The following is a 27,881-nucleotide window of genomic DNA, read 5'->3' on the forward strand; positions in this document are numbered from 1 at the left end:
CCATACACAAGGTGTACAAATCCTGTCCTTAGCTCAGCTCTTTTTGTTTTGGGTGTACATACAGCTGGTGTAATTGTCTGATCAGAACTCAAAGCATACAACACATTGACCCTCTTCGTGGTGTACAAATTCTGGGCTTTCCTATTTTGAAAACAAAACAAAATCAACTACTATTTTCATCTGCTACATCTGAAAGATTGAAGTGCATCTAAAATCTGCCTGCTCAGGGAGACAATTTTCAGACTATCAAATTCTGTGTCTGACATTTCAAATTTTATGGATTTGGCAGAATGTGTCCTCAAACAGCTCTGTTGAAGTCTCACAGCCTCCTAATATGCATTTTCTCCCTGAATGTCATTGGAATGCTTTTATCTTGGATCCAACATCACCTTGCCACAGGGTAAATTGTAATAGCTAATGGTGAAACTTGAGGCCAGTTCCCAAGAGAATGACTACTTGTATTCCTGTGTGCCCCTAATGTCCCAGTCACCAATGGGTTTAACTGCAATTTTGTTACAGAATTCTTTTGGGCATAGGTTGTGATTAAATAATGCATATTAATTGCAGAAACTACACTGAAATAATAAAAAATTTAGACATCCACGTTATTTTCTAAGCATTCAACTTATATGACAATTTCTGAAGAACTGCTCCCTTCACAAGATAGTCAGCAATATATTTAAACACGGGCAGCTGTTACACTACAATCAGGCAATAGTTTTAATCTTAACACTGTTGCACATGATGAATGTGCTCATTCATCAGTGCTCTCATTAGTAAAAAATAATGTGCAAGCCTTTTTTATTCTTGTTTTCAGTCAGTTTTATTATGTTATACAATTCAAAATAAACAAAACGAATTACTTTCTAGGTCAAGAAGTGGTGTTCAAGTGCCTTGGAGAAGGAATTCTTGAAAAGGCCTTTCAGGGATATAACGCTTGTATTTTTGCTTATGGACAGACAGGTGAGTGCCCTAAAGGGGAAGAACGCTTTGTGTACATGGGAAGTAAGAACAACAAAACATAAATATTAAGGTAGATAACACTTAAAAATTGTATTTTGAAATATCATTATATTACCTATACATTTAGCACAGCCAGTGACAAGTGAATTTCTTAAAAGGAGCTCTGTCAGTATGATCGTGGTTGCTACCTGTTGGGGCCTCTTTCAAAGCCTGAAAGGAGTAGTTCCTACAGAAGGCTCATTCAGTTTCTAGTGTTTAAGTGTGTTCCAAGGGGTCCCAAGTAATGTCCCAGCTGAAAGAAACCTTCTGGATAATTTCTCTTTTTGTTTACTGTGTCCAAAGAATAAGCCATCTGTCTGAAATAGCATGTCATGCTTTTCTGATACATGCTTCTGGAGCAATAAAAAGAGAATTAAAATGTGCTTTTTAAACAAATGAGTAATTCAGAAAATATATTCTAAAGCATCTTCTCCTTTTTTTCCTTTAGGTTCAGGAAAATCCTTTTCCATGATGGGCAATGCAGAGCAACTGGGTCTGATCCCACGGCTCTGTTGTGCTTTATTTCAGAGAATCTCTGTAGAAGAAAATGAATCTCATACTTTTAAAGTTGAAGTGTCCTATATGGAAATCTACAATGAGAAAGTCAGAGATCTACTTGACCCAAAAGGGTGAGTAGCTTCACTTTCCCTCACAGCTTTCTGAATTTTTGTCTAAAACTCTAAAAATGTGGAAGTTCCTGAGAAGGTTTTTTCGAAATGTGTGTTTGTATTACTTCCTTAGAGAGAATTAGGTATCAAACACCAGAAAAAAAGAGAATATTCATATGAAGTTTGTATATGAAATAGTAACTGGTGTGATCAATTTAAACATTAGGATACCATCCTACTGATGCAAACAAATACTGTATGAAGTACTTCACGACTAGAAAGCAAGACCACATACAAGTAAATTCTGGGGTGTTTTAGCCAGGTGATCCAGGCAGTGTTTGTGTAGGAATTTTCATCAGCTAGAAGAAATTTGTAGCTTATTCACACCTTGGTCCTTATGATTTAGATGTTGAACTTTTTGAATGTGGAAGGGTGACACCTTAGAATATACTTAGGAATTCTTTCTCCTGTTTTGTCTACACAGAAATACTGGTTAGGTGCTCTGGCTTGGAGTTGTGTATACAGGAAATAGTTTGATAGGACTTTTTCAGCTGAGCATTGATAAATGTGGCTTATATTTCAATTCTTGAACATAACTGCAGAACGTGATTAAGTAGGCAAGTTAGTTAAAAAGGTAGATTTGAGACTGGGTATGTGTCAATAAAGTGTAATGCGAGAAGAATTGAAGATTTAGCAAATTGCAGGGGGGGAGGATTCTTAGTTTCCTATTTTTGCTGAGCATTCTTTCTGCCAGTTAAGGCATTTCAGGTTTTGTTCCAGCCACAAATACAGGGGTGGGAGGATGCATTAAAAATAATTGATGTATATAGATCAAAACTGGTTCAATTGGTTTGAGTCTTTATGGTTTGAGTTACGAATTCTGGAATACTTTCTTCTTCCTGTTAATATTTAAAAATACATAAATTGACTTCTGCTATATAAAAGGTACTTATTTCATATTACAGTAATTTTTGGAATTCGGTGCTAATTAGTAGATTGTGCATACAGTGTACTTTATTCCACAGGAGTCGGCAGTCCCTCAAGGTTCGAGAGCACAAGGTGCTGGGTCCATATGTCGATGGCCTGTCTCAGCTGGCTGTTACAAACTTTGAGGTAAATCTAAACCAGAGACAAGTTTATAAATAAAACACAAGCAGTGTTATGTATAAATAAAACACAAGCAGTAGGAATCTCAGAAGAGGTAAACTAATGTCTATCCAGATATTTTGGTTCATGAGTGATTATGGTCTCTGGCACTTGCAAGGATCCTCTCTAATTCTTCAGGAATATTTATTTCATGTGGAAGCACTAGTTTTGCCTTTATGTTAGTTACAAATATACTAGTGGTATCTCATTAATTTGCAGTTTTCACTGTATGTGCTATATGCCATGAACACAATGTTTGCTTAACACAGGAAATATGAGGATTCTAAAATAAGGATATTAGTCTTCCAGCATGAATTTGACTTTGTTGTTGAATACTACATTCTATGTTATATAGGTGTGTATATAGGTGATTCATAACTTAAATCACAACAGCATCTAAGCCCACTTGATTTACCAAAACACATTCAACTAAATTAGTATTGTGGAAGCCAATGAACCACTACAGGCACCATGGAAATAATTAAAGCAGTGCAGTTTTATGAATCATGTAGGACTTCTTTTTATGAGGAAATTGATTTGAAAGTGGTTTTTTTTAAAATATTAATTCTTTGTTTAGTGTTATGTTTTGCTTTTTTATGGGGTTTTTTATTTTTCTGCAGCATCTGTGTATATTATACAGTTATAAAAACTACTTTTTCAGCCTTTATGGTAAATTGCTTACTTTGAGAGCACAACTCCTTTGTGCAACTTCTGGTAAGTGTTGTTCATGCTTAAGCTTTGGCTGATGACTTCTGAAATTGTTTTGGAAGACTCAGCAAGCACATATATCAGGCTCTGCATAGTCATCTTTGTTCTACACATGTGGGAAGGTAGAGGTTGAAGTGAGGTAACTTTTTGAGCCAGTTAAGTGAAGATAGCATTAGTGCAGTTCAGTAAGGAGATGCCCTGTGTTCACTTGTGTAAATGAATCTGTGCTGGCCGGATTCCTGGCATTAAACAAAATGATTTGTAATGTGGATGTCACCAACATATTTCAGCAAGAGATAAGGAGAAGGTGCATTGACTGTAGTTGCTGGGCTTTTAAGTGCAGCCCTTAAAACAGAGATATGATTTAACATTGTTCTGTGGACTCACATGCCCTCTGTACCAATACATCTCAAAATGTGCAAAGAATTTTCCCATTACTTCTACCTTCCCTTGTTCCTCTCTCCCACACGTACACGCCCTTCCACCTAGACAGGGATTTTGTTCAGCAAGCACAATACTTTACTTTTATCCTAGCATTACTTTTTACTCTTTTTGCTCTAGGATATTGAGTCACTGATGTCAGAGGGAAACAAATCACGAACAGTTGCTGCAACCAACATGAATGAAGAAAGCAGCCGCTCTCATGCTGTGTTCAACATTATAGTGACTCAGACACTCTATGACCTGCATTCTGGTGTATGTGTTTCTGTTGATTAATTTATGAAGTCGTGGTGGATTCTTCTTCTTCCTTCCTCTTCCACATACATGCTCTGTTTAGCTGTGCTTTGACTTTTGATGCCGTGGGGTCCAGTAATCAAGATTAAGAGAACCCTGGAAGAGTGAGGAAGCACACCAGATAAACAGTTGGATCACTTTTTAAGATTATATTGGCACCATGAAACCTTCTTAGGTCTTAACAGTTGCTGGAGTTAATGTGTTTTAATGGCCTACTCTGCCATAAGGTGATTGATGTTACCACGTGGCTGATTCTAGTTCCTTAGTGCTTCAGGCCTTTACCAGAAAATAGATGGGTGACTTTTAAAGAGCTATAAGACCTCTGACAATTCCTTCTTCTCTCATGTCTTGAATGTGATACTTTAACCCACATTATTACGAAGAACAGTGTTTTGTGGTTGCCAGTGTCAGGCATGTTGGTGCTTCATGCCAGTGTTCCTTAGCTGTTGTTCTCCCATGTCCCATCTGTGCAGAATTCTGGAGAGAAGGTCAGCAAGGTCAGCCTGGTGGATTTGGCTGGGAGCGAGAGAGTGTCCAAAACGGGAGCTGCAGGAGAGCGCCTGAAGGAAGGCAGCAACATAAACAAGTAAGACATTGGCGTACGCAGGCTGCAAAGCCTAATCTTGAAGGAATCACTGTTGGTTCCCTGGCCTCCTCTTGGTGTGCTTGTCAAAAGTCAGCTCAAATGAGCTTCATCAGAAGCAGTTCAATACGGCTCTTTCAGCTGCTCTGTGCTGAGCAGCATGTGTTTCCTGACATTGGGATAGGGATCCTGATTCATACTTGACTCAGATGAGGGCTATATGAATTTTATCTGGAAAAAGTGACAGCAGTGCTCTTTAATTAAGCATATACCTTTTGTGATTCATGTATACACCCTGTCCCCAGGCTCATGTGTTTGTCTCATCATCTGCTCAAGGAAGAATGCAAAGTTGCAGAGTTGAATGGCTTTGTTCCAACATGAATTAAAATATGTAAGGGTATAATGCACAGTTTAAGAAAATCGGTTCAGAATGAGACTGTGTTGGTTTAGCATTGCCTTGGGCATTTGTGCTCAAGCAGTGACAAGTTTCAAAGCATGTTTTTAGCCATAATTACTGTGTTGTTGTCCAAAAGCAAGAATTTAGCACACTATTACTGTCTCAAATATACTAATTTTTTGGGAAAGAAAGAGTCTAACTGTTACATTAAAAGCGACTGCTTTTCTCATTTATTTTAAAATGTTACAAAATGTTTTGGTATTTTAAGTTAACAATGACAGCACAATACGTGTATGAACAGCATACATACTTACAGTGACTTAAATTTACCTCTTAGTGATTTGAACATGTTTGCTCTTTCTAGCTTAGTTTCTAATCTACTTTGTGTTTAATGCATCACATTGGTACCCACATTGGCATAGTTCTTATGACACAAAATGATGTGGCTGTCTTTGCCTAATGGCAGATACTGTAACTTTACCCCACAGGTTCCTAGTTAAATTCAGATTGGTTTTACTAGAAACTGTATTTGTGTTTTGCATAAAAAAGGTGAAATTAAATGTTTCTTTCTGTTTTTTGGAAAAGAATTCAAATTCCAACTCTCCCAACAGCTATTAACAAATTGCAAACGTAACTATAGATACGGAAAGACTTCAATTTTTTTTTTCTTTTAGGATATTTATTCAGTGTTAAACTGGTATGGTATCAATGCAGTAGGAGAGGGTTGTTTTGTCCATGCTGAACCTCTTTGACAATACAGAACTTCAAATAAAAACACCAAACATTTCTGTAAAAGGTATTTTAAAAAGAAAACTGGACAGCTCTACATTTTCCATTCAATTAAATTCTTATATGATATAACCCTGTATTACTTAGTCCATTTATTTAACATTCTCTATTTGGAATCTCTTTTGGAACTGATAGGCGAAAGAGAATTCTTAGTGCTGTGCTTGGTGTCTTCTCTTAGAGTTTTGCTGTTGGAGCTTTAATGAAGTCTGACTTTTTTAAGCCTCAAAATTGATGGTACATGTTTAATCAGACTAGTTCTTCAGAGAATACTGTGTGCAGTCTTCTTTTAGGGTGCAATGCAACTGACTCCTTAGGGAAAGGTAATGATTTTTCTGGAGTGATACAGTATATTTAAACCATATACCTTACTATGTCCTCTCTTTTTCTTGTTATATTTCTTTTATAAAAAACCCCAGTAACATGTATTGGTAGAATGCGTTACATTTAATGAGATAAAAAATGGAGCTGCTGGCAAGTAAACTTGCTGCTTGTTTTATGTTTTATTGCTTGGAGAAGAATGTGGAAATAATGTGCCTGTTTCGTGTCTGTACCATTTATTTCTGATGAAAACTGGCTAGAGCTGTGGTAGATGCCACCTTGGTCCCACAACTTTTCCTGTTGAAAACATTCTTTATTGTTTTGGGGACAGCATGTTGCAGTGGGGGGCTGCTCTCCCACTTACTGAAGCAAATGAGAGTTGTGTCATTTTGTGTCAACATCTTCCTCACGTTGTAATGGAGATGGCTTCTGGGTTTTTTTTCTCAGAGATGATGTAGATTTGCCGTGGTAAAGGAGGTTTTTGGGAGACTTGCCATACCTCATAGGAAAACTGGATGTGCTTGTTCCTTCCCAGAATGGGCTAGTTCCCATACCTAGTGTAGAAAAGGAGGTGCTTAACAACTCTGCGGTGTAGTCAAAGAACTTCTAGAACACAGTAGTAGGAGGAAGCAGAGTAAACAATCTGTCAATTAGTGGGTACAAAAAAAAATACTTTCTATGAGCAGTCTGCAATTTTATCCCTGATTAGTAAAATCATAGCTGTTGTCATTTTAACTTTGGAATGCAAAAAGAAGATGTAGGCAGGGGCAAGGAGTCAGTTGGGACAGGTCTGGCTCCAAGCTGATTTGAAGGAGGGTTTTAGTATTCAGAGTTAACTAATAGAAAAGTGAGCTTTGCTCACTGAAGAATTTGGTTCTAAATTGTACAGAAGTGGCTTGAATGAGTGTCACTTAGGGACAGAGTTGTTCCCGTGTGATGGGGAAGCGCCATTCCCTTTCAAGTGCTGCTGGCTCAGGCCCATGGGTGGGAGTGTGCAAGCTTCCCACTGCCCACTAGCAAGGACAACCTGGTCGTGCCTGAGGAACAGGGACAAGGGGAGCAGACAGCATGCAGAAATGGCATTTTTCTGGAATCTTGCAGCAAGTCCACTCTGCTGCTTCTGGACTGACTCAGTCTGCTGTGTGCTGCGGGCTTAGGCCTTCTGGTTGATTCATTATATAAGTACCGTGAGATAGGATCAGAGTAATGACAGATCTCTGATGCGTCATTCAGCATAAAGCAAAGCAGCTGATGAGTCCTGTAATTTTGTTGGGCAGCCATTTCTTTTGCTGCTTCCCTTAAAGTCTTTAAACAGCTTTGTATTAGGAAATCTCAAGCAAACTACATACATGATTCCAGTTGGCTTTTATTGCAGATGTTAACAGTTACTCTTAAAATAAGATCAGTATTTATAAGGAGCAGTAATACTATCACATTTTTAATCCCATGTTAATAAACTGTACCTTATCATTTCCTTTTCATTAAAGTGCAGTACCCATAACTGAAATTGGTTATTCCCTAGTTGGGAAATAGTTTCCAATCACAGGTCTTTTTGAATCCCTGTTCTTCCTACTTTCCTTCTGACTGTCCATTTCTTCCCTCTCCCTCAGGGTTTGGCTTTGGTTTTTACACTTCCCCTCATTTAAAGAGGGAAAGAGGAATCAGAGGAAAGTAGTCCAGGGTAGTTTTTTAGCTTTATACTCCTTGGACTCCATTGGTAGTATGCTGGTGGTGCTTTTCAGTTGTGCTGGAGGAGGTTGCTATAGAGCAGCATGGAGCATCCTACTGTTTGCTCTTGCATGTTTAGCGTGCTGTCATCTCTCCCTGTGGAGGTCAGAGACTGGAAGCAAGAACTAGTTCTCCTTTTTCTATCCTCCCCTCACAAACATTCAGAAGTTATTAGGCTTTTCTTTAGGCCACAAAACTAAAGTTAACTTTCTATTTTTTGCTCCGAATTTTTCGGAGGTGAATTAGAAAGGTGTCCTACAGGCAAATTTACAAAATAGAGTGCTCTCTTGGGAGTTCAGGTTACCTATCCTCTCCTTAACTTTCTTTTAATTTTGCTCCGAGGTCTGTGCTATCTTTGTATGCAATATGGGACACCTTTTGCAGCACACATAATGGTTCTTGTTAACTTATCCTAGGATATCTTCTGCAACATTTCGTCATTTTCTAGGTGTTATTTCTGAACCTGTGGTGGTTTCAAGCAGCACTGAGGCTCTGTTATAAATACTGTGCAAATGCTGCCTATAAACCACAATAGTATTACTTCTTTGAAAAGAAAACACTAGAGGGTGGAGTGAAACAGTACAATTAAAGATTTATTTGACTATCTAATTGCAGTGCTGCTGAAGCTTTTTCCTTGGTACTTATAGAGAGTAGATGGATATTTGAGCATGAGTGTGATAGACCCAGAATTCTCTTGGGCTTCAGCAATGTCTGTTTTAAAACCCTTTAGGCATCTGTTTAATGTTCTCGGGCTCCTCAACAAGTTCGTTATCTTAAACATACTCACCCCAAGAGCCCTGATGTCACTTAAAATTTGCACAGGGTTGTATAAGAATTGCATAATATAGTGCATATATACTTTGCATGGATTGCTGACACAGTTACCCCTGTTGGTAGAAGTTGTACATGTACCAAAATGAACAAGTTGGCTATTTTCTTCACAGTTTTTGAGTGTTGTTTGGGATGCAGGTGTCTGCTAAGCACTTCGGGGGCTTTTCTCTTTCATACTTGGGCAGCACTTTTGTAACTGGGAGATTGTTTGGTCTATGCCCCCAGAAGAAGCTGCTGAGGCTCTACCTCAATTATAACCCAACCCATTTGTCAAGGGACCTCCTAATCTGCCTCTTCTGATCAGCAGCCTTCTATGGCTTTGTGATGGCTGGCTGGTCACTGGTTCACCAGGCAGATGAATTCTCCTGGGCCATAGCTGGATTTGTTCTGAGGATGCCTCCTTATGGCTGGAGAACTGTTCTGTTTTAGCTGGCATTTGAGTCAGCATTCTTAAAACATCGTTCCCAGAGACAGGGGTTCTTGCCATGCTGCCAACACTGACTTGCAACACTGTCATGAGATGGTGTCCAAATCAGGAAGATTTTTATCCTCTGAGAAAAGGTAGATGTCTAATCAAGGACAGTGATTTTTCATATACTGAAGCAGTCTATTTTACATTTTTCAAACTATTCTAAGTATTTCAATATAGTCTTTCTGAAGTATGGTCTTAATACCAACTGAGATGAAACACTGTTGATACCAATTTTTTTCCTCCAAATGTGTAACTTTAAAGAAACACACTGCCTTGTTTGGAGCAGGGCAATGGGCTAGCTGATCTCTGGCGGTCATTTCCAGCTTAAATTATTCTATGATATTTTCAAAATTGGATGTGAAGCTCTGCAGAGCAATCTCTTTTTCTATGTTTTACTAAATCTGCATTTGGAATATGTGTTTAAGCTGTTTGGCTGTTTTGCATTTATAGATCACTGTCAACATTGGGCTTGGTTATATCATCACTTGCTGACCAAGCAGCAGGGAAGGGGAAAAACAAGTTTGTGCCTTACAGAGACTCTGTACTCACTTGGCTTCTCAAGGTAATTTATATTTTCTATTCACTATGTTCACAAGATGTCAGCTTTTTTGTCATTTGTAGCATCACTGTAGTATGCCTCTGTGTACATGGACGTCTCATCTTTCTTTAAAGAGATGAGTGAAGGAACTCTTGTAGCTATGGTATTCCAAGTACTATGGACAGTTTAGTGTATCTTGTGTTAATTCTTTGTAAAATCCTGCTTGACTATTTTCAGTTGTAGTGGAATCAAATGTGGTAGAGGTAGCTAGAAATGTTTATGAAATATACAGATTAGTTTATATCCAGAGTACATTTCAGTGCCTAAATAGTACTTTCAGTGCCTTTAGTAAGTATTTTAAGTCTATTTGTGAAGACACTCTGTAGTCTCAGAACAATTTTTAACCCTTGAACTTTCGGTGGCTGCACTACAGGACAACTTGGGAGGAAACAGCCAAACCGCCATGATAGCCACAATTAGCCCAGCAGCAGACAACTACGAAGAAACACTCTCAACTCTGAGATATGCAGACAGAGCCAAAAGGATAGTTAATCATGCTGTGGTGAATGAAGATCCAAATGCTAGGGTCATCAGAGAATTACGTGAAGAAGTTGAAAAACTGAAAGAACAGCTCTCACAAGCTGAGGTAACCTTATTCACAGTACAATGTAAAATGAGTTTCCCAAGGAAATACCATGTTCTGTGTGGAAGACTAGCTTTTTAACAAAATGTGGAAAGGAAGAGTCTCCCTCCCTCCCTCCCTCCCTCCCTCCCTCCCCTCCCTCCCTCCCTCCCTCCCTCCCTCCCTCCCTTCCTTCCTTCCTTCCTTCCTTCCTTCCTTCCTTCCTTCCTTCCTTCCTTCCTTCCTTCAAAAAAAAAAAAAAAAAAAAAATTACCCTTTTTTCCTGAATCCAAATGCTTATCTTTAACAATTTTTAAATGAGGACAACATAGTACTGATGGTGACCCTTGTCAATTCTTGAGGAACTTCAGGCCAAGCAATAATTGATACAGCACAGATAAGGGCTAGATTACATCATCTTTGTGTAGACCCACTTATTAGTTAGAATAACTAATTAGTTAGAATTAGTTAGAATATTAGCAGAATTTTTTTTTTTTGCATTGATGGACTATATTAACGTCAAATGGAAAAGTGTGAGAAGTCATAAATCTGTTATTGGACAACAAAATTTAGGGAACATTTCTCTCTGACATTTGAGAAAATCTATTAAAAATTGTCAAAAATGCAACACTGAAAACCATCAACAATTTGCTTCACTGCCTTACTAGATGTCACTGTGTGATTGATGCTTATATTAGATTTATACTTCTAATTGAAGAATAAAGTATTCAGGTAGGATAGTTTATTTGGTATCCACGATATCTGGACAAATTAGGCACTTAACAAATAGGAAAATATTTTTCATCTTTTCAGGCAAGACACAAAATGCTGGTAGAAAAGGAACAGGACTGTGTTTGAGGGTAAATTTGTGTGGTGTTTAAATTTCATCTTCATTTAAGGTACAGTGTTACTCATATGAACACTTCCTCATAGACTGAAATGGGAAAATCTTCTTTAAGGAAAAGAAGCCACTGACTTCTTTCATAAATAAAAACCTGTTCTAAGCCCTTATTTTAATTCGGAAAATATTATTATAGCATGTTGTTAATTGTGTTGGCAGGCTGTGGCTGAACACAATCAGTAGGAAGGTGTCCAAAGTCTTACTAATTATTTTGTTAAGTGTTTTTTCTTCTACCTTCTGTTAAAAACAGTTATATAGGGTTATAGGCCAGCCTATTAAATTGTTACTTGGCGCTGGACATATTTAAGCCCTTTGCTTTTATTTCCTGTTGTGAAATGAGAAGCCTGTGTTAGCTCCAGAACATGCCTTCCTTTGAATATAATCAACAGGGTCCATCTGAAGGCTTTAATGCAACTCTAGGAACACTTACAAAATAGAATAGAAGAACAAGAACAAGATAGAATGGAAGCTTAAATGTCTAGAGGAATCTGTGTTTGAAACTACTGTTGGAAAAAAGAATGTGCACTTGAACTTCAGACAGATAGGAATTAAAAGTTTTAAAATACTGACATATTTTTATACAGACAGTGAAGTTTGAGTGGCCAGGCCCAGAGGTTTTTCTTCTTTCCATTAGCTCTGGAGCTATGTCAGTCTTCAGCTATTTCAGATCTGGACCATTTATATGTTGTTCTTCCTCTTCCTTTGCAAGCAACCTATTTCTTCAACTTCTACCATAAAAAACCTGGAGATAAAGTATAAATCTATACTTGTTGCATTTGATATTATGTTGATGTGTTCAATTTCCTTGTGCAAGCCGTGGTAAGAATAGCTGAGGATTTTTGTTAATTTCTACCTTTTAGGCCATGAAGGCACCAGAACTGAAGGAAAAATTGGAAGAATCTGAAAAACTAATAAAAGAGCTGACAGTCACCTGGGAAGAAAAGCTAAGGAAAACAGAAGAAATTGCACAGGTACTTCAGAAATTTTCAGGAGGAAGGCCAGATACTCATGTAGTACTAGTCAGCTGAACTTCATGAGCTTTAGTGAACTATGCTGTTTTCCCTACCACCTGTTTGAAATGTCTCTGAATTTTTGTCTTTTCCCCTTGTTTCTGGTTTTGGGGTGGGTTTGTGTGTTTGTTTCTTGGAGTTTTTTTTAAAGTCTAAATTTTATTAGCATAAGTCTAGCTGTGTCATGATATCATTGATAAAAGCTAATATTTTATTTTAAAATAAAGTATCAAAATATCAAAATAAAGCTCATTTATTTATAAGACCACAATGGGACCTTGAACATGCTTCCTTTGAAGTAACTAAGAAAGTGAAGAATTACAAAAGAATCAGAATTGTGGGTGGTATTTTTTGCTTTTGATTTTAATGTTTTCTAAGCAAAAAAGGAAAATGTGTACATGTAGTCACTAGTCACTAGTGTTCTATTATTATTATTATTATTGTACTTAAAAAAAAAAAAAAAAAAAGGCAAGGGGAAAACCTAAACCTAACCAGCCAAACAAAAAACCCCAACACCCAAACTGTAGCAAAAAAAAGACACACGGGATCAAGTAAGTGCTTTATCTGAATTAATAACAAAACTGCAAAAGAATAAGCCTAAACTGTGGCCTGCTATTTTCTAAATCAACTATGACTATGATTATCTTTGAAGTAATTGGAACTGACATTCAGTTTTTGCTAACATAAAGACTCAAAGCCACATTGTGTTACTTACAAGTTGGTTTAATAAACTCAACAGAGCTGTGTTGGTAAGTTTAATAAATTTAATAGGATGGCGTAAGTAGGCTCCACTTTGGGGAGGCAGGTGTTTGAGAATTACTAACTTTTATGGCTGGTGTGTAAAATTAAATTCTACTGACCCTATGGTACCTGACCAGTGTCTGGTGGTGATGCACAGAATGCGTACTCAGCATGTACATCTTCAGCTGTAGTTCCTCTGTGTTTGTCCCTACATATTGCAGCAGGCAGGATTAACCTATTTTTGTGCTTGCAGGAGAGGCAAAGACAGCTGGAGAGCATGGGAATCTCCCTCGAGTCGTCAGGTATCAAGGTTGGGGATGACAAGTGTTACCTGGTGAACCTGAATGCGGACCCTGCACTCAACGAGCTTTTGGTTTACTATTTAAAGGTAAGGCTGTGAAGTGGATATTTACACAGAACAGAAGGACACTTGGTTTGAATTTCTGGCTCTAATTTGTTACTCAGAGGGGGTGAAGATTTTTTTTGCAGCAGCAAAATAGGATAGGCCTCCTCTTACTGTTTAGGCTTTTGCACCCTTTGCAGTTCAGCTTCACTGTTTTCCAAATTGATCTTGTGATTGCCAACAGTGGGAGAAATGCTCAGTGTGTACCAGTGTTGAGATCAGTTCTAGCTTTTCCAGGCAGGATGTCCATAGGGTTGCCTTCTGGCCTGAACTTCAAGCAAGAGCTTCATGTTAGATGCTTCTTTTTGTTAGGGAGCTGGGGATTGCTTTAAATATGCAAAGAGTTAATCATAAAGAGATGATGTTTAGTCGTAATCAGTAAGAGTAACATAGTCTTCAGTGACAAGGAAGCTTATGAGAGAGGAGGTTAAGAGAAGCACTGTTAAAAATTTACAGAAATGTATTTTCCCAGTGTCGTTAGCTTTTGTACCATTCTGTTTAGCATTTCCCATGTCAGAGTGAAGTCGGGTCAAATACAAACCTCGTAAGTTTGCGGGAAAATGTGAACTGCTTGTCGATAATACATGAAAGACAATTCTGTCTATTTTTATAGCTACTCTTCTGCTTTGGTAGCTGAAGGAGGGCTTCTGCATTTGAACAGTAGCAAATAAAACACAGCCTCTCAAACACTAACAAAATAAACTATTTCAGCAGAACTTAAAATATGACTTGGAATTATGTAGAGAATAGTACATTTAGTTGAGCTGCTGTATAGCTGTTTTCTGAAAAGCAGAGAACTCTGCACCTTGTTTTACTATCCATGCTGTTCTCTTAATTATGCCTATATGACATGGCTGGTTTTCTTCTGGTTTTTGTGTTTAATGCTTGTATGCAGGCATAAATACTTTTAAATTAGAATTTGTGTGTCAACTGCTTAATTTTGCTTTAGCTAAAACTATGAAGATGAAGTTCAGGGCAGAACAACAGTTTGTGTGTGACTGTTGCAGTCTTCAGATCTGCTGTGGCACCATTTCTGCTTGACAGACACACAAACTGTGCAGTCTCAGCACTTCAGCTAATATTTTCTTAGTTATATAAACAGTGGTAGTTTGCTTGTCTCTTAGTAACAGCTTCTTTTCTAGGATCACACAAGAGTTGGTGCAGATACCTCTCAGGATATACAGCTCTTTGGTATAGGAATCCAACCAGAACACTGTGAGATTGATATTGCTTTAGATGGAGAAGTTACACTCACACCAAAAGAAAATGCCAGGTAAGGAAGATCAGCAGCACTTTCCATTGAAATGAAAATTTGCTTTTCTTTGACAGAAGATGACTTTCATGCCTTTTTATTTTACACAGACAGAAGTCTCTTACGTTCTCATCAGTGAGTATTTTCAATACAGTTGACTTAAACAGATACTTAGAGGGAAATTCAGTGTTTAAAGCTAAGATTTCCCTGCACATGTGAACACCCACCCACTCGCTCTGCAGGGCAACAGGCTGTCAGTGGTTTGGCTTGGAATAAGCCATCTAAAGAAGGTGTTTGGTAGGAGTGAGGAGCCATTGCCTGTCTGGATCTTGGGTAGTAACAAGATCCCTGAGGTGCCGCTGGCTGTCCTGGCCTGTGTGATGGGATAGTAGCCTGAGTCTTGATGGCAGAGAATAAATGGTGCCTCGTGAGTAGTTCCTGTTGTAAAGTTCAATAATTTGTGAGGAAGAGGTGCTTTAAAGATCTGAATTCTTTTCTAAATCCTTGATTACTGTTGTGTCTAGTTAATATGCAGTGTAAAGTCATGCTTCACCTTTTGTTTCTACTTCCATATTTTAATTATTTTTCATTCCAGGGGCACTGTGGCTCCTTGGGTGGAATTGTAAATGTCTTTGTCACTTGATCTCCAATGGCGTGTGATAAGCAGTACCTTTGTCCTTGTTAATAGTCATGCTGCTAGTCTGAAACTTGAGTATCTAAATAGTATAATTAGTATCAGAATGAGAAACTAAAGTTTGAGAGACACTTAAAAAATCCAATTTCTTCTATTCTTCCTTTAGTAAAATGCATTTGTATTTTTCTTCTGCAGCCTACAGTACAAAATTTCAAACAGATGGGATTCAGGCTTTTGGAGGTAGTGTTACTGTACTGGAAATCAGTCATTTTGACTGGCAGGAACAAGGGCACATGTCAGTGGAAAAAACATATTTTGTTTTACTCATGCCTGATCTGCAATGCTTAAGTAACTGTTTTTAAGATAATAGTATCAACAGAAATTTAACTACCAGAATTTCATTGAAAAAAGTTAAATAAAGATCTGATTTAAAATGAAATGCTTACATGTTTGTATTGACTTATGTGAGAGAGACAGCTGAAATGAGAACACTGCATCTAAAAAGGCCTTTTTCATTTTACTGAAGTTTTTTCCCCTTTCAAATAAAATGGTCTGCTTTGTGACTCACACATGCAGAAGTTCAACAGCTCAATTTTTCCCATTTTGTGATTGAAACTTAAATACAAAGAAACCTACAAAGAAATACAGTAGTATACCAGATGTTCACAAAAATAGACCCTTGTTAATAATAGAGACTTCATTTGTTGAAAAAACAAAACTTGGATCTAAGAATCTTTTCTTGCACTTGAATGCTGAATATATTAACAGCGTGTTTTACAACTGTGTTGACTAAGTTGTGTCTTGGAGAGCTCTGTCTATGTAGGATTTGCATACAGTCAAGTTTAGAATGTTTATAAGAAACAAGCAGTGACCCCTGTTTGAGAAACAGGCATTTGAAGAAAACTTTGCAACCAAATCACCCTTGTCTGTATGTTTACTGAAGAGTTTTACCAGCCAGAAGCAGAGGGGAAAGGTGCTAATTCTGACAATAGAAATCAGACCAGTAACTTTCCGTTGTTCCTTTCATGAGAACCTAGCAAGTTTATTACCATATGATACAAATGACTGCCAGTAGATGGGAGAAATAGCAGCTCTTCAGTCTTCTATTTTCAGGATTTCACTGGAGTTGTATTTTCTTCTTTCAGATCCTGTGTAAATGGTGCACTGGTATGTTCTGTGACTCAGTTATGGCATGGAGATAGAATATTATGGGGAAACAACCACTTCTTTAGGTAATAGTTGATGTTTATATTCCACCCACTTTACATTCAGCCTATTTTTTTTATAAGCTTTTTGTATAAACTGCATTTCCATTTTTACTCAGAATCAATTTACCAAAGAGGAAACGTCGAGATTGGCTGAAAGACCTTGAGAAAGAAACTTCCTTAGGAGAGCATGATCTGGATGCAGCTAGTGAAGCTTCTTCAGAACCAGACTACAACTACGAGTTTGCACAAATGGAAGTGATTATGAAGACACTGAATAGTAATGGTAAGGCAACCACCAGATAAAAATGTTCCTTTGGATTGTGTGACAAATTCAGCCTGGAGCTCAGTGGCTGGGTAAAACGAGCAGTACTTGTTCAAGGGGCCTTTGGAGGATTTTCAGGATAAGATATTTTACAGAAAAAATGTTAAGTTGTGCATATATAGATATGAAACATATATAACTCTATATATATATGTAAAAAAATATGTGCACCTAAGTATAAATAGACACACACAATTAGTAGTTGGTTTGTGCCCTGACACACAATTTTATCGGTATGTCTGCTCTCCTTTATAGTGCAGCTGAATTGTAACCATAAGCCTGTCAAATCATCATTTACTAAGTTCTTGGTTTTGCAAGTTACTGCAGAAAAAAAGGGTGCACCATGTATGGCTCAGTTAGCTTCATCCTTCTTTTTGTATCAAATATTACTGACACCATTTTAACCTTATTAGAAAAACATTGAAATGATAGCAAACCAAAAGCAAATGCCAGCTTGTTTTTCAATATTTGATCACTCTCAATATTTCATTTCATCTTTGTTAAAACAAATTGTGATGCTTTTTTGGAACAACACAGTAAGATATAATATAGATAAAATAATGGTATGATGTATATGAAACAATATGGTTTTTTCATGATTTCCAGAAGGCAGGTCATAGTTCATATGATACAGTAGCGTGTGAAGAAATGCTGAAAAACTTGGTAAACTACTGAATGCTTTGTACAGGTGTTTTAATGCACAAAATCTGAGAGGCAAATACCTTGGGGTTTGGTCCCTGACCACGAAGACACAGTAGATGGCGTTTCATTGCTTTCTGTTCTCCTTTCTTCATATCTTCATAGTATTTCCATTGTTTGCTGTGGTTTGCATGTTGAAATACAGCATTTACTTTTTATTTCATCTCCTCTTATTCTTTTACTTTGTCTGTTTTGCCATTGTACAATGTACAGCATGATGGTTTCATATGTTCAATGCAGCAATGCTTTGCAGATTTTTTACTGTTTTATTTTAAATGAAATTGTTTGTGTGAGTTACAGGGTCAGGTCACTTAAATTGGTATGACATTGCTGTTTGATAACAGAAATATTCTCATTATGGTTCACTCATTCATACCAGGAGATGAATTTCAGATGAATCTGCCATCCTGGTGGTCTTCAGTGTTGTCATCCCTTGTGAAGATTCTGTTGCCCATTTTAAGGCCTCAAACCATCCAATATCTGTGCCAAAACTGGGACAAAGGTTTTGAACTCAATTGGCTCGTGCATGAGGCTGCTGGAAAAGTCTGAAAGCATTAATTGATGCTTGATCTGCTTGTTACTAACTGGAGATTTGACAGAACTGTATCAGTCTACAATGAGTCAGTGTTCTTTGAACAGGGGGTCACATTTTTTGGTTTTCCATGTGTTGTTATCCAGCTGATTGAAACAATTCTTCACAACATTCCAGTGTCTTTACATTCTAGTTCAGCAAGCCTTTCTGATTGTGGTCCAGGCCAGTTTTTGTTTTGGCTGGTTGCTTTCTGTGTCTTGGTGAAGAGCAGTTAGACCTTGCTGTTCCTTAAAGCTCTTTCTTCCCTACTGCAGAACAAACGTTTGCAGTCATACACATCACGCAGTTTCAGAAGTGTCATATCCCAATTTGTGCTGCTTCTGTTCACTCCCACATAGCTGTTGCTTAAGTAAATTGGAGTAGTAAGTGATAATAAAATGCTGACAAAACAAGTGACTGTGAGGATCATAGCCTGGTCTTTTGATTTGAAGTTAGATGAACAGAACCTAGCAGCCCTTTCTCAATGGTATAGCTAAAGTACCTTTTTTCTGACAGGCTTCCAGTTTGTTGTGTAAGAAGTAAAGCAGCTTTGTTACAGTACCATTTATTTATTCTTCCTTAAAGTGAAAAATAAATATGAGTAAGGAAGAAGAAATAACTAAAAGACTGAAGACTGTTAATTCTATTATACATATTCTCTGGAGAAGCCCTAAGGGGGGAATGAACAGGTATTTAAAAAATTTGATAAGATAATTGTTTTATAAGCTTGCATAGATACAGCCCAAAGCAAGAGGGTTTGGTTTTCCTTTGTTTTGGCTTTTGGGTTCCCCCCTCCCCTGGATTTGTTTGAGAATCATAATCCTCTTTAAATAAATAGCCTGGCTTCTGGTGCAAACACATTTGTTTTTATGGCGTGTAACCAGTACAAGAGTGTCGCAGACTCCATCCGGCTCCAAAGAAGCTCTGAGGAAAATGTGTGACTTTGAAAACTGCTGTAAAGAAAACATCCAGATTCTTTCCTTCCTTCAAAGTGTGTTAACTTTCTTTGTGGGATTCTGTCAGATCAGCTTTGTACTGCTTTTTTGTGATGCTGGTCAAACACAGAATGCATCAAAGAAGTTTACTTTATTCCTGTATACTGTGCAGTGGTTAAATAAACAATGTGATTAGGTCAGGCAGCTCCTCATTTTAGCAAACAAAACTGTTACAGCTCAGGGAGAGGATTTTCATAAAACTTAGCAAAAGCAGCCTCTGTCATAACCCTCTCCCAACTTGCTTAGAAAAATATACCCGCAAGAAATATTAGGGAATTTATTCAGCATCAGTGTGACTGGATTAACAGATTCCAGATGTGAATTAAGTGACACTGTAGCAAGGTAATAAATGCTGTTCATCCTATGAAGAAAATACATCTTTTTGCTCAGTGTTAATAGTCTATGATTTTGCAGGAGATTAACTGCATATGAATATTTTTTTCAGGGTCATTGAACTCTTGTCACATAAATGTGTAAAGGACTGGGACTTGCAACTTTTAACACTGTATGGAATTTGCTGTGTATTTGGCAGGCACTGGGTAGAATCTTTCTTAATTTATTTGACTTTGCATGAGGAAGCTAAAATTTTAGAACACAGTGCTTTAATTTAAACACTATTGTAGTTCTTTTGAATTGTAAAAAATCTTGACTGTTTATTTCTTCAAATTCTACCTAGATAGTTTATAACTCACACCGTATTTTACTTTTTTCCTGTGACAGGTTTAGGGTTTTCTATGTAAACTCTTTCAAAAGCAGAATTAAAAAGTTTTTTAAAACTGTGAATTTGCGTTTTGCATTACAATACAAGTATAACCCACCTTTTTTTCTTTTTTTTTCCCAAGCAGTACAGGATTATGTTGCAATTGGAAAGTTTTATACTAGGTTCTTGCATCTTGTTCCAAATATTTATTGTGGTGTAATTTGATCCTGTGATGGTTGTGATCCTGTAAATCTAGGTGGCTGAGAAGATCACTTTTGTTAAAAGAAATCTGCTCCTTGAACTCACAGCTGTTCTTTGAGCAGTTTAGGAAAGTCTCATCTTAATGAGTCAGCCTTAGATTCATTTCCTGTGTTTGCAAACACAATGGAGGGATTTTAATTTCTTCCATGTCTCTTCTCTATCATCTGCATGATACTTGATTTTCTCAAACATTCTTATCTATAACTAAAATCGGTTTGGGGATTATGCAGCAAAGCCTATGTATTTTAAGGTAGTTCTGGTATTATCTGGAGGAGTTAGGAGGATAATGATGGTGGAGATGAAGATGAATAACTTGGTTTGCAGTCCAGAATTTTAGAATTTGGTTCAGTCAGGGGTTTTTGTTGCACTGTCTGTTTAAAAGCTAATAATAGCTAACTTCTTTCTGAGAATGTAATGTACTAAAAAGTAATATTTCTGGTTATTTTAAGACTCTCTTATGCATCACTAGTTTGCTATTTGGTTGCTATTTATACTGACTGGTTTTTAACTTTATGCTTTATAATTACCATTGTGATGGTATTTATGATGCCTTTGTGTGAAGCCAGTGATTTCTTCCATGAATAAGGCCAGGGCCACAGAAGCAACTTGCTGAAGTGTTTGCAAAAAGCAAGGGAAGATGGTTTATAACTAAATCACACAGATTTGGTTTTTTGGTTTTGTGAGTTTTTTTGAGTGGCACACCTCTAGTTCCAAAGTGGAACAGTGTAATTAAATCTAGGTTTATTTTTCTCCCTCCTTTGTGACAGACTGGCATCCGTAAAAGTTGTACAAGCGCTTTTTACTTTTTTTTTTTTTTAGTATATTAATGAAATGGACGAGATATCATAAACAGTTATTTTAGAGCTGACATTTTTTGCATTTGAAAATCCTGGCATGTCCTAGAGCTGCAGTACTGCTTCCCCTAACAGTCCACCACTCCAACTTTGGAACTCCTCTCCCTTCCTCTTGTGGTGTACAGAATCATCAGTTGGTGCTGTGGTGTGCTGTCACTCAGTCATCTAGATTGGTCTTCTTGCAAACCACTTTTTTTGCTGTATTTGAGCTTTTAGAGATGTGTTAATGAAGCAGGTATATATAGTGGTAGTACATAGAGCTTACTCTCTTAAATGGCTCTTTCAGAGGCGCAGGCTGGCATTGGACCTAACCCCAGCAACAGACAGAGTAATGTTTCATTAATTTGAATGCACTTCAGATTTATCCCTAGCTGATTGACACAATCAGTTTTGTCAGGATAGAATATCCAAGCGGATATTTGTTCTGTGTTGATACCGAGATGAAAAGTGGTTTGTAAAGCTAAATGCAGAAGTCCCCCCCAGGACATATTTTGTCTGCCTCAGTGGTGTGCAACACATTAGTGCAGTGTGATGTGTGACCAGTCAGGCCATTTGTTTGTCTCAGTTTTCATCTGCAGCTCTCCAACATGTTTCATTCTCTGCCAAAACAGAGAAAGTAAATTGCTTTTTACTTCCTTAAGTCGTTTCCTCCTCTGGTTAACATCATCTTCCCTTGTGTTTTGCTTTGTTTTCTTATTAATTAGTTTCCTTTTCCATCTATTCTTTTTTTCCTACTGGGATTCTGGAATATATTATAACTATACAGCACATAAATACACAATGGACGAGGGTCTTAACCATTGTTCTAGCCTTTTGCATGCCATTTGAGTTTTGGTTTGGTTGTTTTTTTTGATTTATCTATTTAATGCAATATTTAATAATTTGGCTTTTGTTTCGGGGTGCAATTTGTGTTTGCAATGACTCTGGGGTATGTTGATTGCTGTTAACAACTAAATAACGGGTGTTCTGTAATGTTGAAATGGTGTTTTCTCACATTTCCTGGATTTTTTTTTTTCCCCCTTCTTTTTAGACCCAGTACAAAATGTGGTCCAGATCTTGGAGAAGCAGTACTTGGAGGAGAAGCGGAGCGCTCTGGAGGAGCAGCGGGTGATGTACGAACGCGAGCTGGAGCTGCTGCGGCAGCAGCTCTCCCCAGAAAGGCAGCACCAGCACGGCAGTGACAGGCTCTCCTACACTGCTCAGGCTGCACAGCAGAAAGTGAATCTCTGGACAGAGGAGAGGTGAGAATACTGGAGTTAAAACAAACAGTAAGAATTACAAAGGGTGGAAGATGGGGCTTGAACCTGCCATCCAGAACCATTAATACTTTTTGTGGAGTTGATGTGCGGAACAAGATCTGCGCTTCCACCAAAGTGTTAACATTTTGTTTAGGGTTGAGTTCTGATGTGTAACGTGTGCAAGATTTAACTCACAAAAGACATAAAAATTTAGCTTTTTTTTTGAGCAGTATTATAGGTCGGGTTTTGGTGGGGTTTTTTATTTTTTTCTTTTTTGTTTTTAAATTTGAAAACTGCTTATGAAATGTGTGGTTTAGCAATTACTGTTTTAGTTCTTGGAAAAAAGGAAAGAATAGTGCAGAAAGGTAAATTTTTCAACTAAGACTAAGGAGTCCAGTAAGGACTATTGTGTTTTGCAAGTATACCATGAGAGCATCACATTTTGCAATAAAAAACCATAAAAAATAGAGAGAATGGGGATCCGTATATATTATATGTATGTGTTTCTAATTGTAAGCCCTGCTTTAGAAGAGAATTGCTCTGGCTGAGCTGCTTAGGAAGTTAAAGGCTTGACATGAGGTAAACTGGCCTCTTTGCAAAGGAATAGCATGGCACCTGAATGCAGCCTTGGTGGAAGACCATCTTGAGGTTTGCAGGAAGAGTTAAAATCTAGGAAGATGTGAGCAGTGTGTTTACATTTTGACAATGAGAGAAGCTTGCTCTTGGTATCATTGAGGAGAGAAGGATGCCAGCTTCATGGAGAAAAGTTTAAGGGGCAGCAACCAAGATGATTTAAGTTTTATGAATACCAGTGAGTATTCTGTCATGGGTCTAATTCAGCAGGAAGAATACTTAGATGGTCTAACAGGTTTCTTGTAAATTTCTTTCATCTGTTTCCTTTAAAACAGAAGCTTCCTTACTCACTCAGTGATCTTTTCTATATGTAGTGAGTTTGAGTGCTCTTTTCTATGTAATTATTTTTGCTTTATTCTTCACCATTAAAAAACCAAATCCGTTTACAAGAGGGATCTAAACCAAGATAGTCAAGATTGTTTTGCAGCTTTCAAGTTGGGAGTGTTAGAACAGAACAGATCTTGGTTTAGTTTTTGTGCAAGATTTTGTTTTGTAATTTCTGCCCAGTTTAGCCTGGGAAAAAACCTAAACAAATAGCTAACTGTTGACCAGCAATGACTAGAATGTTTTTCATGGCAAGTGTAGAGAGAAGTAGTTCTATGATTCAACATTAATTAAAATAATTGTTTGCCCCTGTAAAAGCTAAAAACAGAATCATTTGGAACTGAATGTAAAAATGTTGCAGAGTCGTGGCTGGGATTTGCAGGTTCTTTTAGAGCTGCACAAGAAGTGCAAGAGTGAGAAACATGTTAGCTGGAGCTCTTTCTATTCAGAACTGCTTTGAGCACAGCAAAGCCATCAAGAAATCATTGATAATGCACTGAAGTAGCAGAGAAGAGAACAGGGCTTACTGGCAAGGGAGGCAGTACCTCTAAAAAGATGCAGCAGAAGGGAAAAGGAAGTAGCCAAAAGCATGCCTGTCCTTGAGAGCTGAGAAGAAAAAATGGTAATTGATTTGCTTAAAATTAACCCCCGTAACCATGTAATAACGTAAAAAAAGAGAATCTGGAGTGATACCAAGGCTAAGTGTTCTGTCAGCTTTTACTTCTCAGTCATTTTTAGATGTTTCTGAGGAGAACCTGTGCTTTGAACAAGAAGTTTTGCCTCTGAATTCCATGGGTGAATGCTTTACTCTGTATAATATAACTGTTGAACTGCTTGAAGCCTGTATTTTGCTGCATTGTGAAAAAGAGGAGAATGGTTTCTCTTTGGAGTGATCCGTGAGGTGTCTGATAATGTTTTAGTGGAACTGCCATTAAATAAGCAGTTTTCTGGAAGAACTCATTATCAGTTTCCTGTCCTCCAGAAGATCCTCTTAGGTATACTTTTTATTTATTTATAGTTCTAGAAGAGGTTTTGGCTGCTGAAAGAAGAGGAAAAAAAAAGAATCTTCTTAAATAAGAAACCAGAAAAAAAAAATCTTTGAGTGGTTTCTGCTGTAAAAGCATGGCAACATGTTGCTGAGAGGATGTTTACCAGCCAGCTGGCCAGAGGGCAAGAAATCCAGGGAAGAATGGGAAGACTGGATGTGAAAAATGTGCAAAAGTTCCAAGAGTCTGGATTGCAGGGGATTTGATTGGTGCAGTTTTAGCTGTCTCTCTGTTGCCATTGCAAATGAAGCTGAGCTCTACTGGATCAGCCAGCAAAATTAATTTGATAGGTATCAGATGTGGGCACGTATCTGTCAGATCAGCTGGAACACATTGCACAGAGGTTATTCCAGCTTTCTGCTGACTGTGGAAGGACAGATGATACCTGGCCTGGTGTTAAATCCTGTTGGCATAAAGTTAACCCATTGTAACTTTGAACAAATTTTATTTGTTGTGGTGGTGGTGTACTGGACCAGGGGTTCAGTCCAGCATATCCTGTGTCTGGCATTGGGATCCCCACAGACTTGCAATGATACCTTGTGAGCGTCAGTTGTTTCTCCTTGTCTGGCTTAAATGATTGTTTCAGGATTTCATGTTCAGTGAGATTTGCTCAAGTTAATACCCTAGTGGAGCTTGTCATATGTTTCATGTGGTAAGAACTAATAAATACTATCTGAAACTTTTTTTTTTGTTTAACTTTCTGGAAAGGTTCTGGCACAGCTGTATCTGGAAAAACACAACTGTTGTAAGAACTGCCCATAATAATTGGTTGAGTTGCTTTTAAGTTCTTCTTACAGTCTTAAAACATTCCTTTCTCAAGAATCTAGCTAAGATTGGTGTGGGAGACTCCCAAAAAGCATTCCAGATGTTGGTGTCCCAGATTAAGGAAGCGGCTGGCTGTAGCTGGATCCAATGGCTCTTACAGCACTTACATGCAGATCAAAGCTGCCTTCTGTTTCTCAAGTTAGGCAGTTGTCTTGCAGTGGCTGTAGGTGTAGTGCACTCTCAGTATCAAATACTTTCTTTTGATTAATTCTTGACTACCTTAATTTTCTGTGTGAGTCCAAAATTATAGCTGTCTGTGGAATGTGTCACTTGCATGGTCTGGAATTGCTTATTTAATTTCGATAGCCTGGATAACAGAAGCAAGAGGCAGAGGGAAAGGATTTTTCCATGTAATGCTGGGAGGAGATATGGAGGAAGTTACTAAAAATCCATTGGTAGTAGCAGCTATTTAAGATCCAATAAAACCCACCACTGTTGCAAACCTAGGCTGGATGTGGGAGAGAGGGAGAAAGCTGCATGTTTTAGCATGTTGAAGGCACCAAAATTCAGGGCTGCTTGCTAACACTGCTGGTTGTTTACAACTGTGGTCGTGGTATCAGAGGACTGTCAGAGTGCAATTTGAATTAGCCATTCTTTGGGATTTTTTGGAAAAAGATAACCACTCAAACGGAATTCTGTTGGTGACTGAGAGGCATGTTAGCAGCAGGCAGACTTTGACTGTATTCATAAGAAAGCCCTTGTTCCTCCTACAACTGTGTATAATGTAAGGTGTTTTGTAGAAATGAGAAGTGTATGTGCTCAACATGTACCATATTTCAGTAGGACTTTGCATAGAGAGGCTAAAAAAATCATACAGGGGAGAGCTGGTGACTGAAATATCCGAAGTTTGATGATGACTTTTACAAAGGTGATGAGACACAGTAAATTCTGTTGAGATTACAAAGAAAGGCAGAATGAGCTTTGCTCAGAGGATAATCGTGATAATTTTAAAAGGTAACTGAAAAATGAGAATCTCAGGTGAGGACATATCCTAGTACACAGGTGTATGTATAGTATGTGTCATAGCAGGTTTGCCAGGTGTTACGTTAGAGTAGATTTGCTCAGACAGGCCTGAGAAACTTCTTTGGAATTTGTCCAGAAACTGAGTGCACAGGCTTTAACCTGTGCTCATTCATCTGTTACTTAAAAGATACCTTGGGTAAATAGGATTTAAGGTTTTTTTATTTCTATTTTTTTAATGTGTATGCTTGAGTAAGTGGAGGGTGGTCTGTGGTCTGTAACACTGCAAAGCCCTTGGTGTGATACAAAGCTGTGGCCTGCAGTGATTGCAGGTTCTAACATCACGATCGCAGGAAGAGCAGGTTTTATCAAGATGAAGTCTCACATGTTGGGACTGGTAGATTCTGTGGAACAGGACTCCAGATTAAAGACAAAACCAGCTGCAATTATTTCATTTCTTGAAAATGCGAAATGCCCTCGGGGTTTTAAAGAAGTCATCACTGTACCAGCTCCCATATTACTGTGTCCTTTTATTTGGACATCACCGTACTAGACGTGCCTCAACAGTAATTTGTTTGTTTAATATGTGATCACTGCTTTTCCTCAATAAAATTGTCTGAGTGTTTTGTGTTCCTTGACACAGTGCTACGCAGCATTTCCTCTTAAACTTGTTTCAGAAAAGTCTTTGTTAGCACCTCTATTTGCAGCTTTCCAATAATAGAAATAGGTTTCTGTGTATTTTTCATGTTACCTACTGCACCACAGGGATGAATTGTTTCGACAGAGCCTGGCTAAACTTCGAGAGCAAATAGTAAAGGCAAATACTCTGGTGAGAGAAGCAAACTTCTTAGCAGAAGAAATGAGTAAGCTAACAGATTATCAAGTAACACTTCAGATCCCTGCTGAAAACCTCAGTGCCAACAAAAAGGTAATGATAACAAAGAATGCTGGAAAATGTAGCTTTGTGACTAACCTATGTAGCATACATCCATCTTGAGCCCATAAAATGTTACTTTTGTTAGATTATGCATAGGCAAAATAGAAGTACTACCTGACTAATATATTGAAAGTGAGTAATTAAGTAAAAATGGCAGAGCATTAAGTATGCCTCATGCTGTTTTCAAGTGTATGATCACCATATGTGCGTGCAGATTATGAACAGACATTTGTTCTGTTGCTGCAGAACCTGCGTTCTAGTTATGTGTGCAGAAATTAATGGGTTTTGTTACAGTTTCCTACAATTTCATGTCTTAAAGGGTTTTACAGTGCTGCTGTAAATATAATAGCAATTAGGATAATATGCTTGTCCTAAGGGCTTTGATTGAGTGTGTTAATGTTCCTGTGGGAATGGTCATTGTTTGAGAAGGATGAAGGGATCTGGATCCTCAGAGATGTTTAGGCCATGCATTTTCTGAGGACGGAAGCAGCATGACTGGCATGCAGAGAGAAGCTGCATGTTCTGTATTTTATTCCTTTCTAGGAATGCAATTTGAGTGAAGAGTTAAACCACTTAAATGCACCTTTCCTACACTGATGGTTTTTTTCTTCTGATTTAGAGGGGTGCAATAGTAAGCGAGCCTGCAATTCAAGTGAGAAGAAAAGGAAAAGGTACTCAGGTGTGGACTATTGAGAAACTAGAGAACAAATTGATTGACATGAGAGACCTGTATCAAGAATGGAAGGAGAAAGTTCCTGAGGTATCTTACATATTTTCAAAATGGATCAAAGATTGAGTTTTTCTTTAAACCCCTTTTAATATATTGTAGAGAGCAAGTGCAATGACTTTGTATATGAAAGGTTAGGGTACTATGTTTTACTTTTAAAAAC

At 37.8% G+C, this 27,881-nt stretch overlaps 1 protein-coding gene across 5 annotated transcripts in view; it reads left to right on the forward strand.

Annotated features, from left to right (window-relative positions):
- KIF13A (kinesin family member 13A) overlaps positions 1-27,881 on the forward strand; it is a 104,788-nt gene that overhangs the window by 52,695 nt on the left and 24,212 nt on the right. For all 5 annotated transcript variants that reach the window (XM_039550051.1, XM_039550054.1, XM_039550053.1 and 2 more), the window contains exons 5-19: positions 871-963; positions 1,451-1,631; positions 2,636-2,723; positions 4,026-4,160; positions 4,673-4,785; positions 9,768-9,879; positions 10,289-10,501; positions 12,239-12,349; positions 13,383-13,517; positions 14,675-14,805; positions 16,564-16,650; positions 16,743-16,909; positions 22,059-22,269; positions 26,820-26,982; positions 27,611-27,751. In XM_039550051.1, the coding sequence (XP_039405985.1) occupies positions 871-963; positions 1,451-1,631; positions 2,636-2,723; positions 4,026-4,160; positions 4,673-4,785; positions 9,768-9,879; positions 10,289-10,501; positions 12,239-12,349; positions 13,383-13,517; positions 14,675-14,805; positions 16,564-16,650; positions 16,743-16,909; positions 22,059-22,269; positions 26,820-26,982; positions 27,611-27,751 (2,081 nt within the window). The remainder of the gene's footprint in view (positions 1-870; positions 964-1,450; positions 1,632-2,635; positions 2,724-4,025; positions 4,161-4,672; positions 4,786-9,767; positions 9,880-10,288; positions 10,502-12,238; positions 12,350-13,382; positions 13,518-14,674; positions 14,806-16,563; positions 16,651-16,742; positions 16,910-22,058; positions 22,270-26,819; positions 26,983-27,610; positions 27,752-27,881) is intronic.

The sequence above is a fragment of the Corvus cornix genome, chromosome 2 (assembly GCF_000738735.6).
Source record: "Corvus cornix cornix isolate S_Up_H32 chromosome 2, ASM73873v5, whole genome shotgun sequence".
Taxonomy (NCBI): domain Eukaryota; kingdom Metazoa; phylum Chordata; class Aves; order Passeriformes; family Corvidae; genus Corvus; species Corvus cornix.